This window comes from Lepisma saccharinum, chromosome 4 (genome assembly GCF_977018435.1).
Source record: "Lepisma saccharinum chromosome 4, izLepSacc3.1, whole genome shotgun sequence".
Taxonomy (NCBI): Eukaryota; Metazoa; Arthropoda; class Insecta; order Zygentoma; family Lepismatidae; genus Lepisma; species Lepisma saccharinum.
Window position 1 is genome coordinate 74532038 of NC_139232.1, and position 13416 is coordinate 74545453.

At 38.9% G+C, this 13416-nt stretch overlaps 1 protein-coding gene across 7 annotated transcripts in view; it reads right to left on the bottom strand.

Moving 5' to 3' along the window:
• CrebB (Cyclic-AMP response element binding protein B) overlaps positions 1 to 13416 on the bottom strand; it is an 84088-nt gene that overhangs the window by 63533 nt on the left and 7139 nt on the right. For 4 of the 7 annotated variants that reach the window (XM_083120760.1, XM_083120758.1, XM_083120759.1 and 1 more), the window contains one exon: positions 11845 to 11951. The exons of the other annotated variants lie outside the window; for them this stretch is intronic. In XM_083120760.1, coding sequence (XP_082976886.1) covers positions 11845 to 11926 — 82 coding nt within the window. In that variant the 5' untranslated portion in view covers positions 11927 to 11951. Of the gene's footprint in view, positions 1 to 11844; positions 11952 to 13416 lie in introns of those variants that run through there. 7 annotated transcript variants of the gene reach the window in all.

The following is a 13416-nucleotide window of genomic DNA, read 5'->3' on the forward strand; positions in this document are numbered from 1 at the left end:
CTGGCGCCGTAGCGCGGTGGCAACCAATCCGCCACGGGGCCGGCGACAGTCAGCACGATTCTATTATTTGTAATAAAATATTACTACAATTTCACCATTCGAATTACAATGAACGTCCTTTGTGAGCCCCCTTGGCTGTAGGCCCAGTTCCGATTAGACTTTCTGTGCATAAGCTGGACTTAAAAAACATTGTTCCAGTTCCAATGCAGCAAACATTTATTCTTGATTAGATGATAACTAGTCCCAGTGCCCAGTCTACAGAGAGCGTGAGAAACAACTGTAGTTGAATATTTCATGACTTCCCGTGTCTGCTATACTTTATCCCGGAAATCTCAGGAGCAAGCAAGGTCGCTCAGAAGGATAGGAAGGAGGTGGGCTGAGCGAAGTAATCATACACGCTGATGCAAACAGCTGGGAGCGGCAGACGCTTTCCCCTTTCACGCAATGCTGCTCCCTCGCACGTGCTCATTGGTCGAGCCTTCTCGAGTCACTACCAGGCCCGTAGCCAGGCGGGGGGGGGGGGGGGGGGGCTGGCCCCCTTCCCCCGGAATTACCGTCAGCTCCCTTGACATTAGGTAAAACTATTTTGTGTAATTTGTTTGAAGTGAAGAGTGAAAAAGTACACAGCAGATATTATTTTTCTCACAACTTTGAGGAAGGATAAATTCAGGGAGCATGAACAGCATCTATTACATTCGTTCATCTTATTTATAAGGAGGAGTCTAAGTAGCGGAAAGCATTTAGGAGATTCTCTTCTCTAGACTTCAGAAAGTTTCTTCACTGGGGAGCTTCTTTATCTGTACCTTTGTTACCCCTGTTGCGACCTCCCATTTATACCAAAATCTGTGACTTTGATGTCATTATGCAAATTCCCTCCGCATCTGCGTCAAAGGTTAACAGCTCCCAAGTTTTGGGAACAAAGGGGAGTTTTATTGTTTCGGCCGGGGAGTGGAATGTACGCTAAGCACTATGATTGAATATTGTCCATCTTTTCTTGGGTGATATAAATATCTGCATCATCAAACGTAGTATGGAGTGTGTAGTAAAGGTGATTTCAGTATCAGCCAATTAACACTTCAAGAGATATTTTAAAAGATATAGAGAAAATATAGTATTTGTGTGATATTTCTAAACTTTATGTAACTTAATGACCCCCCTCCCCCCACACATAATTTACCTTCATTTAATACAGTTAAAACTTTTGAAAAATGAACTTGATGTACAAAGCCCCCTAACAACCCGTGAGCCCCCCCCCCCCCCGAGATGAATTCTGTCTACGGGCCTGGTCACTAATTGCACAGATTCCCAGGACAGAGTACAGAACAGCAGTTCTCAACCTTCGTGAAACTGCGACCCGGAAAACTCGTCTTTTGAAAGTCGGTGTACGATCACAACAATTTACTCGTAAATAGCCTTCTTTTTACTTTATACGTTAATTAATATACACCCTTGAAATTGAATATTAATAAATAAATTATGGTATAATCATAGAGAGTATTAGTTCCATTATGTCTAGTTTTAAATTAATCGACAACGAATGGACCTAATGGAATGTTTTAGTTTTCTCTGACCAATATCATTAACCTAATTTGAAAGTGCTCCTTTTCATTGGCATACGCCATTTCGGACACCGAAAAATTCCAATTAATCAGAATACTTCCCCTTCAATATATTCGTTTTAAAATTAGATTTCTGTGCAAACTAAACCGACAGTGGTGCACGTTCGTCCATCAACTCCCCCCCCCCCCCCGGTTAGATCGTTTGATGGCTCGCCACCACTGTCGCGGAAGCACCTACTGTAATCGTGTGTGACAAATTTTAAAAACTGAACAAAACCTGGTCATCTTTCCAGATGATTGCCAGATCACCCTTCCGGCCCTAACTTTCGTAAGGTCCCACGGTTGTAATTCAAATTTGGAATGTGCATGGATGACAGTCTCCTCTCAGCAGCTTTGTTTTCTCACCAACAGTGACGAGAAACAATTTTCTCTTTATCCCTGGTGAACCCCGAACGAAAGGCTATCTTTTCAGGTGGTTGCCAGATCGCGAACTTCAGGGGACTCTCTCGGGCCCGGTACTGGGTCGCGACCCGGGGGTTGACATTATGTTGACAAAATAAGATTTGGCTTTGTTTTCCGCCACAAACAAGAAAAGGAAACCAATTGTGACAAGGTGGCTACTCTAGGACCATGATAAAATTCAAATATAATCCCCGGTTTCAAGGTCCTTTTCAAAAATTCAAGGGTAGACAAGTAGATGTTTCCTCTTCATCAACGTATTACGAATCTCACCATTAACACATATGCACACACAAATATATTAACAATATAAAGGGCCTGTGTGATTCCAATGTATCCAAAAATTCTAAATCAATTCCATTAAACGGTACATATATTTAAAATATTTAATTTAAGGTCAGGAGCTTACATTTCCAATTCCACAGACTCGAAATACATTTTCAAACACAAGTGACTGATGTTACGGAATATACTAATCTACGAAAATTTGTTAACTGTACAAGAACTTCAGACTCAAATTTGTCTATTCTACTTTAGGATATCTTATCTTGCAATAATCTTTCGTCTGTCAGATAGCCTGTTCTGCAAAAGACATTAAAAAAGTAAACGGGTTCAGAGAATTGTTTTATTTTCCCCGCAGCTTTCTTTTCTTTCCTCGATAAAAATAAAATCTATACTGTGAAAAACTTGCCTCAGAGCATTTATTCAACGGAACTTTGACGAAAATTCAACGGAACTTTGATTAATAAAATTTGCAATTTCTCACGTCTACGGAGAAAAATTCATGTAGAAATTACCCGGATAGCACGTAAGTTAACTGCAAGTTAAATCGACATTCGATTTAACTTGCAGTTAACTTACGTGCTATCTGGGTACGCTGAATTCCCGGACCCAATATTTCACGCAGAATTCCTGGTGAGTAGCCACCCTGTGTGACAAATGTACATCAGAATATATATCTAACCCAGGGCACGCACGTCACTGGTAACATGTGCAAAGTCGCCATATAAATAAATTTAATGCTACATTAAACAATGAATGAAGTATATTGCTATTGAAATTAAATTACATGTAAGAAACTTGGCATTCAGACCTCATTCAACTTCCAGGGCTTGTAGCCCCCTCCGGCCCCCTTCCGGACGACCATGACCGCTTTTCTTTCGGAAAGAGGAATTGTGGAGAAGTGCGACGACGTTTTGCAACGAAATTTCCTGGTGTTCCCGTTCCACATAGCACCACTATATTAAACCTTGCAAAAAAGTTTAGAGTAACAGGGTCAGTTCTGAATAAAAGTTGAAAGAAAAACCCACGTGTACTTACTGAGGGAAAACTCGATGAGATAGGACAAAGGTTAGAACAGTCTCCACGGAAATCTATCGGCCGCTTCTCACAAGAAACGGGTGTATCAAAAACCATAGCATTTATAGCCGCTAAAATTCTTAAATCTAAAAATGAAAAATAAAAATCTAAAAAATAAAGTATACGAAGACAATCCGCACACCATCCGTGAGTTAAAAGAGAGTATTGTACGAGAAATCGGGAGAATTACAGTAGACGAACTTGCACATGTAAATTCCAATTTCCTTCGGAGATGCCAGGAATGTGTTGCAGCAGAGGGACATCATTTTCAACACCTTCTGTAGTCAAGGTTAGTACACAATATGAAAACTGTAATTTTAATAGCCGACTCTAGCGACTGTCGCGGACCCCGACCACCGGGAAATACAAGCGCTGACGCCGGGCAGCTTTCCGCCAAGTCTCGTAGCAAATGTCAGGGAATGCTCTATTAAAACCAGCGTTTTATGGCTTATCTATTGAGGCAACCAGTCATCGCTGTTTCGATGGTTGTTTTACTCACGTCATTCTTCACCTAAGACAACCAAGAAAAAATAATCAGCACACTACAACATAATTTCTCAACGTATGGGGCGCGACCCAATGCTGGGTCACGAGGGGGCGTTTGGTGGGTCGCAAAGTCGGGCTCGAAAATTGATTTACTGTGTCTTAAAGACCTATTACATTTCAATTACTACGACATATTGTTTTAACAATTTAAATTCAACCCTAGTCTATACTCTACATTCCTGTTAATCACGCTCTACCATTGCTACAAGGGTCGTTCAAGGTTGACCGGGATTTTCGTACGTAAAAAATCGATGAATAGCCGGATCATGATGAAACGTGCGGGTGACGTAATGTATTCCTTCGCGAGTAACTAGCGCCCGGCATGACGTATTTCGCGCATGCGCAGCAGTTGCAGCGAACATGGCGGCAAGTAGTGTATCTGTTGCTGTGGAACAGTGGTGTATAATAAAATTTCTTGTGAAGGAGAAGGTGAAACCTGCTGAAATTTGGCGTAGACCGCAAGCACAGTATGATGAACAAACACTGTCACGAGCAAGAGTATACGAATGGTGTCAACAGTTCAGTGAAGGGCGGGAGTTGGTAGCAAATGAACCGCACGGATTTTTGAACCGGTAAGATTTTGGGAACTGTCTTCTGGAACATGAAAGGTGTTATCCATGTGGATTTTTTGGAGAAGGGTACTACAATTAATTCCCAGTATTACTCAACACTGCTTCACGGTGCTGTACGTTGGGCCGTTTGGAAGAAAAGACCTGTAATGTTGTCGAAACACATGTCATTCTTCTCCATGACAATGCCAGGCCACACACGGCCCATTTGACTCAACAACACTGACCAACTTGCACTGAGAGGTTTTACCACACAGTCCTTGGAGTCCAGATTTAGCCCCCAGTGATTTCCACTTGATTGGAAGCACTTGGGTTTGATGCACTTCCAGACAGATGAGGAACTCAAGAACGCTGTCCTGCGGTGGTTACGACACCAACCTACTTCTTTCTACGCCAAAGGCATCAAGGAACTTCCACAACGATGCCAACGGTGTCTGGGGGTTCAGGGGGAATACTTTGAAAACCTGACATAGTTTGGTACTGCTATGTATGTATACTTCTTGTCTAGAAATAAAAGTCCCGGTCAACCTTGAACGACCCTTGTATTTACCGGCATCTCTCAATTTCAGCATGTATGTTTAGTACAGGGTTGGCAAAAAAAAAAAAATTCGAAAAGAAAAAAAAGTTTTTTTTGTTTTAAACATGTTTTAAACAAGAACAAAAAAAAACATGTTTTAGGCAAATAAAACTTTAAAAACATAATGCCACAAAGACCTTATTTTCTAAGAATATAGTGATTAATAAGGAATCAGTTAATCCAAGGAAGGACTATGTTCCTAGTTATAAAGTAAACACTTGACTAACTTCTTAAAATATTTATTTTTCTTAATTTTAAATGTTAAATCTTGTCACGTAGGCTGCTCAAGAAGCTTCAACTAATGCACACTTTTGTTTTAAACATGCTAATCCTGTAATTAACGCCTGACGAAGCCACCAGACGAGTGGCGACACCGATCGCTGAAAAAAAATTATGCGGAAAAATGATAGTAAGTGTATCAGAGTTAATTACCTATCTTTGTGTAACCGCCAAACTGATATCTTTAGATACAATATGCCAACCATGGTTTAGTTACATGTTCGACTAAATTAGTCTTTTAAATTAACTATTTACTTTTCTAGAATGAAGTATGTGTAATTTGTTTAAGCAAGCGTAAAAGAGGGCTCCTTAAAGTACTCGATGTTAGCAAAAATATGATAATAAACTGGATGCACACCCCTACAAGTAATTCTACCGGTGCCTATGCTTATGGGTCCCATGAAGTGTAATATCCTTCAAGGTGGGTCCCGGACTGAAAAAGGTTGAGAACCACTGCACTAAGACCTTGTGAACCTGACAGCCACAGGGACTTGTTTCAGTTGTAGGCATTGGTGTAGTCAGTAATGGACTCTCATATCATCAAGATATGTCTTTTGCGTGTCTTCCACAGCTGTATTCTCACCAGACCTCATTCCCAGTGATGCTCACATCTTTCACCCACTCAAAGGGAGGTCAAATATGACAAGCAAGGGGTGCAAGAGACCAGTCAAAAGACGTGTTTGTTTGTTTTTCTTAGAGGTATCCATGCACTTCCCAAGTACTGCAAAACTTTTATTGCATGCCATGGAGACTGTGTAGGAAACGATGTAACGTAAGTTTATACCTTTGTATTCAATACATTTCAAGATGAAAAATGCAAGTTGTTGCAGATATTAGGAGCAAACTTGCAAAATACAAGTTCACAGAGAATCAGCAGTTTAAGCATTAACATCTATCATTATCCTCAGTTTCTTTTATTCCAGGGTGAGCTCGAATTGCAAATTGTATGGACTAAATGTAAATACATATACAATATATTTATTTATCATATGCAGTGGCAAATATAAAGTACAAGCAATGCAAAGCACTGCTTGCACTGGCGTACACAGGATTTTTTTTTTCTGGAGGGGCTGAAATTGTAAAGTTGGATAGTACATAGTTGCTTTCTAGGGGAACCGCATACACAATAAGACATTTCGTATTTAGAACTTTCCACTCTCAAAAAATAGGAACCAGGGCTCATTTTAAGGGGGTGTTTGTTTGCATTTGCCACTGCCCCCCCCCCCCCCCCCCGAGTTCTTCACTGTTTCTATCTGAAATTATGATTATCTCAAAATTTTGGAGGGGGTTGCAGCCCCATCAGTCCCCCCTCCTCTGTGCCTCTGACTTGCACTATTAGAATGTTATTTAATGTACTTAATGTTTTAGCCTTATTTAGTTTCCACTGCAACCGATTTTACAAAATTTTACGGCCGCAAACTCCTTCAACAGCCCGTTGCAAGCAGCAGACACTCTGCTTGTGGGCACCGACACAGGTAACCAGTGCATCCAAAGGATAAACATGGAGATGCATGAAATCTTGTTGGAGAAAGAGGCCTCAACCCTTTGAGAAAAGCTGAGCATCTTTTGCTTCTCTGAAAGCACCCGAGAGCAGAAGGAAACATTGCCAGCAGACCAATAACCAATGTGTGTCTTCATGAGCACATAAAGATGATCACAAAGATACTGATAATTATTAATCATAAAATAACTGAAATAAACTATTATCATTGGTCTAAATTCCATGTAGGTCACTTAAATTACAAATTAATTTGTATTTCGCGAATTTTAAAATGCATCTAAAAATTTGACATTAGGGGTTGGGGCAAGCACTTGTGTTTCCGGGAAGAGGAGCACTTATTCCTTCGGATCCTAGTTTTGTAACCAAGGAAAAAAGATTCCTGCACCCAAAATATGGAAAGGAGAGAATAATTTTAAATTCCCCTTCTCATTTTTTATTTTTTTTAAATAGAAGAAGCATGTTTGCAATCTGCACACTGCATCCAGCTCAAATTATGTCACCAGTGTTGACAGCTACAGGGTTGGCAACTGTCAAAATATTTACATGGTAATTCAAGTGACATGTTAAACAAATTTTAAAAGTAAATTCAACAAATTGATGGCTTTTGAATAGAACTTGGGGTGGAAAAAAATAATCTGAAAAAATAACTATCTTCTGATATTTGTAACCAGCACAATCTAAATTGTATTCATTGTACACATTAAGAACAAAGAAACATTTTGTATTATTATGGCACTTTATTACTTACACATTGTATACATACTCTTTCTCTTGTAACGATTCTGATTCCACAGCGTAATTTCTATCTCCAAACTGATATATCTTCTCTTCCGTGAGTGATAAAATTAAGGAAATAGGTTGGTATCACTTGCTGTTGTTTCAGAGAATTTCAGAGAGATCTTGTTTGGATGCTTTGTAGTTGGGGTAAGGACTTGTGAGGAAGTGAGTCTTTGTTTCTGATCTGAATTAATCAAAATGAACCTTCATTTGGGAACGGTTGATACAGTGAAGTAAGGATGTTTTACCGTTTGTTTGAGTTGGGTTATTAAGTTCACTTTTGGCACAGGTTAATCAGGACTGGACCTACAGTATAATGTGGGGTCCGAACTACAATAGAATGTGCCTCAACCGGGTATTAAACCTGGGACCCCTTGACTACAAGGTGGCATTACCAGTACACTATCGGAGAAACCTTAGGGGTGTATGTATTATTTAGCAATTGAAATCTGCTTCATTCAGCTCGAGAGAAAAAAGTGTGAAAATGAAAATCATGGAAGCGAGGCGACCAACATCCAATTTACCTGACTTATAAACAAGTTATCTCATGGAGGGTTTGTGCAACACTTCCAGGAGTTTGGAATTTATTGTGGTGAGTACATCGTCAATGCATGTGTTTCTGTGCTTAGATGGAGATTTCAATGTGTATGTCCTCTGTGTCAGAGGTGCCAACTTAATATGAATTTGTGGGGGGGAATTTAATCAACAATATTGTCTATATAGCTGTCTAAATAATTGCTTGCCTCCTTCCTGAGTCCACGCTACTGATCATATGAATTAATTCAATACTGAATTATAGCGAAATAACAATTTAGGTATATTATTATACGACATTGCAGCCTATGAGGATGTAATAATGAGTGTGAGATAAACATGTATAATCTTATTTACCATCTTTCTTCTGTTACAAGTTGTCCACATTATCAAGCTGTGAAGAGCTCCTCACACCACCAGAAACAAAAACGTGTTTGAAGTATTTTTCCCACACAAGACACTCGTACAGGATTACTGTGTGAGGTCTTGACATTGGTCTTCTGAAATCAATAATCAGGATGATCATCATCTTTCTCCTGAAGGACATTGTCCACATTATCTTACGGTCAGGAACTCCTTTCATTATCAGAAGCAAGGATCTTTTCAAAGTACTTTTTCCATGGAAGTGGCACATAGGGCATAAGTGCATTTAGATCTTGAAGCTTCTTTGTTGACAGTTTCAAAGGTGTGACAGATGTGCTGAGAAGCATCCCAGAAGACGCTTTCTCTGCTTGCTTCCATGACATCCAGAAACGGTGGCAGCTGTGCATAGATAGCTGAGCGGGCTATTTTGACAAGACCTAGGACCATTAGTTTGTATGTTGAATAAATTATTATTTACACGCTCGGTCCTGGAACTTTCTTGACAAAGGTTGTATTTTCTTGTAGCAATGCAATACGTAGCACATTAGGTTCTGTATTTACAATGTAAACAATGAATTTCAACAACTGCATGTGTCTTATTGTAGTCCTATCTTTTCACACCAGGCGAAATTTTATTTGAACTTAGACATCTAGATGGCAGTGTGATCGCAAGCATTGCCAACTCACAATTGTTATGCACCCATCCTACGGTCAATGAACCTTTGGTTATTTTCATATTGAAAAACTCTCTGTTGGTTAAGACTGGAGGTGAACTCCAACTGATGGTTGACTGACCAAAAAGTTGACCAGACATTGAAAAACTGACCCTTAGTGATCTAGAACGTTTTTGTGATTGTGTTTCAAACTTCACACAGAAAGATGTGTCTGATCCACAACTTTACGGCATGTTATCCTTAGATTTTTTCAGGTGTTCTACTCGGTGGATGTACACAGGAATGATAGTAGTGGGTTCCAAGATACCTCAGCCAGGATTGTCTTACACTGATGTATCTTTTTGTGCTTAGCATGGAGTAGGGTGAATATGAAAACAGAGTAGCTCTGCATAAGCTTGTAAAGTCACCCACGAAGATTTCTCAAGACTCTAAAAACCTTGATCACCAAAAGATTTCTGTATCGGATAATCCAGAGATTCACTGATATTGTTAGTGTGAAATATCGACTGAGAGTAGACCGGCATCACACTGTATGAACAGCGGCAGCTCGCGTTTGATGAAACTCCATCCGGAAGCAGGTATTACTGGCACAGGAGCTGACCATCTCATAACGATCAATGTTTCATTTTTGTGAAAAATGCTTAAAAAACAGTCCCAAAGTGTATGTGAAAATTGTCCTGGATGATCTTGTGATGCTGTTGAACCAAACCATGTTTAACAATGAACATGGATATTCCAGCAAGATTCTTCTCCAGCTCATAAGGCAAGGATGACGCAACAGTGACTGAAGTTCAAATTACCCAATTTCATTTCTACTTCTGATTGGCCATCTGGTAGCCCTGATCTCAATCCCCTGGACTACAAACTGGGTCAGTACGAGAGGGGATTGTCTGTAAGAAGAGGCACCCTACAATGGATGATATTCAGCGAACAACTTCCCCTACAATTCATTGCGCGAAATGCCACCTGCTGCCTTGATTCCGGCAAGCATTTTGGAGCATGTTGAAAACATGTTTGATAAGTATTGCGCTCACAGCTTTTGTGGCAGTGATTCAAGATACAAATATAACAATTATCTGTGAAATGTAGTCCTTCACAATTTGCTTAGTCTCGTAACAATGACCAGAGTATCTAAAAAGATATTTGCCACAAAACAACGTTGTATAAAGGTATGTAACATCTTAAAGAAATACAGGACTAGTGAATCTGATTCTCATGGAATTAATTGGGCTTATCTGATAGTGTAGCGGCTAATGCTGTCCCCTTGTAATCGAAGGATCCAAAATTTGATTTCCGGCACTAGTCCATCTGAGAATAACGTGAATTAAAAATAAACTTTGTCTCGTGAAAATGATAATTTATAGATGATCCAAAGTGCAAAATTGTGTACTATTTTCTTTAAGGGCATAACATATCGTTACATTTTGCATGTGTATTGAGACAGGCATAGAAGATATACTGAAAAGTGTATACAAATATATGCATACTGCGAACACATCCGCTGATTGATAAACAACATTTAAACTTTTTAATTTTGTGAACATTATTAGAGATTGTACAGCAACCACACGCGTTGCAAAGCATCAGGATGTAAAGAGTAGCATAAAATTTACATAACACTAGCTATAAACACAGTACTTGCCTTTTAAATACAATTCATATTTCACCCCGGATTGGAAAAATCACGCCATTTTAACCACACAACACACACACACTACATTAATTCAACAAAATAAAACTTGTCTAAGGGTTCCTTCTTTGATGGACCCTACTTAATGCCTCAGTGTGCATGTTTGTGTGGGAGGAGCAGATTTGTGACAAACCACCAGACTGTCGCATGTTATTTTCTTCACCATTATTTTGTTGTAAGCGAGCACCTGGTTTCAGAAAATTCTTATCTTGACACATTTTTAAAAAAAGCAGTAGTGGCGGATTTTCCTATAGAGACCAATATGGAGCTTCACTCAAAATTTTATGTACAATTGAATAGTCCTAATGCAATTGAATTAAGTGTTATTTGGCAAGATCATCTTTAAAAAATCAGCACACATCCTCTACAGAAACTACAATAAGAGTAACCTTAGTTTTATCTGATTCCTGGATGGTCCAGAAATATTCATTTGAGACATTTTGCACAATCTCCATGGCCCACTACCAAGCACACTGACATTTTATGTGATGTCCATCGATGTTTCCTTTTTATGCCATGGTTTGTGACATTTACATCCTACAAATTTTTAAATGGGGAAACAATGAAAACTCATTAATATAGGTCAGATTTAAAGATTCATAGTTTGCATTTCTGATTTGAAAAATATAGCATATTGAAGAATATTTCAGGTATGTCTTAGTGTCTGAAGAACATCTTTAAAAATGTACCATTATTACTACTTTGGGAAACAGAAAATTCCAGCAGTGTCTTACTAGATTATACCTCTGCCAAGAGTAAATGTTTAGGTTGCATATTCTAACTTTGTTGTCTTAAAACGAAAGTTTTGAATGCACCCTATGCATCAGCCCCCTAGTCTACCCCTTGCTAAGGGACTGTTTTTGCACCTATAATTGTGTAATCAACCAAAATGCATGAGAATGCATGAGAATGATCAATTTAACTTTAAGCTAGGATTTAAATTGAATATCTACTTACTTCTTTCAGAATTCCATACATTTTTCAACTGTTGTTCACATGCTCCTTCAGTGAGAGCTATATCTTCCTGTGAGTTCCTCATTACAAGGGGTATCCCAGAAGGTTAACTGATGAGAACAAAAAACAGCACTTACTATACTATCGCCCTTCCTCCCCTTTAAATTATTCTTCATATAATGTGAACAGTAAGTAGGAATTAGAAAAACATTAATGACCAGCTTTAAAGACTACTAATGTAATTTATAGCCATCCTCAAAATCTTCCTTCACTGCCCAAAATGGGTGAACCCATGCTTATTTGGTTTGGTATGTGGAACATTTCTTTTCAGATGCATCATGTTATTCGACATTCAAATAAAAAGAAATAAATAAAATGTGCGCTTACACATTTATAAGTGAATTTAGCCCACCTAAAACTTGAAAATTTTCATTCTTCACCAGAGAATGCAAATAATTATAATCACAACACTAAAGCCTACTTCCACAAGAAGATTCACTATTGATAACGCACTCACCTCCACTAAATCAATTTTAACATTATAATCTTTGACGTCCTAGAGATCATTACCACTAAATTCCCAACCAATAATTGTGAAACCTATCCTAAACTATCCGTTACATAACTATAAATGGTACTAGCATCTGAAAATGAGAATGAAACTAGACACTGCATATTTCCTCGAATTTAGAAATGTGGTATGCCATATTTATTTAGATATAATATATTTATTCCAAAATGTTTGGATTCAGTAGCATTTGCAGTGTCCAGCATGTTTCACTACTTAGTCACCTGAGAGAACCAACTATATTTTCTCCCCATTCTACATAGTAACAAGATGTTTGTGATCAGGCAACGACATTATGATGTTTTATCATCAGATTGCCAAGATTGCTACCTCTGCCTGATAAAAATGTGCATGGGTTTAATTAGTCACTGGAAGTCATTCAGGATGGCTGTGTGTACCATTGTGGAGTGAGTGATTCTTGTGTAAACGTCTTGGATAATGAAGTCTATAAAGGTAACAACATGAACTTTTGAGACATGTTTGGAGAAAGCATCGAGCATCACTACACAAAAAGCACCAATGTGTCTGGATGTTAGTTCCAGCATTCATTGTGAACAGAGCTACAATACTGAAGTATTGCGTGTTGAAAAGTAGGAATGCTAGTTTGTCCATTAATATACCTCCAAAAGTATTACATACTCAAATTACAACACAATATATCCATTGTTACCAGTGGTGGCAATTGGGTTCCAAAACTAGGGGGGCAAGGTGCAAAAAGTGGGGGTGTGTGGCAAGGACAGTTTACTTTCCCTTGGTGCAAAAGGTTTAGCATAGTGCTAGGGCAAAAGTAGCACAAAATGTGTGGGAGAGGGGGGGGGGGGCAGCTGCCACTGATTGTTACTACTGGAATTCTGGAAATAGCTTCTGTAAGCTGGCAACAGTCCCATTCTTATACAGACGCAAGAGGCTCCGTCCGCTGAAGATTACCATGGCAAAAGTATTTAACATCACACTTTATATTGCTTGCATTTCTAGCAGTATTGTCAAATGAGAGCTGAGAACTTACG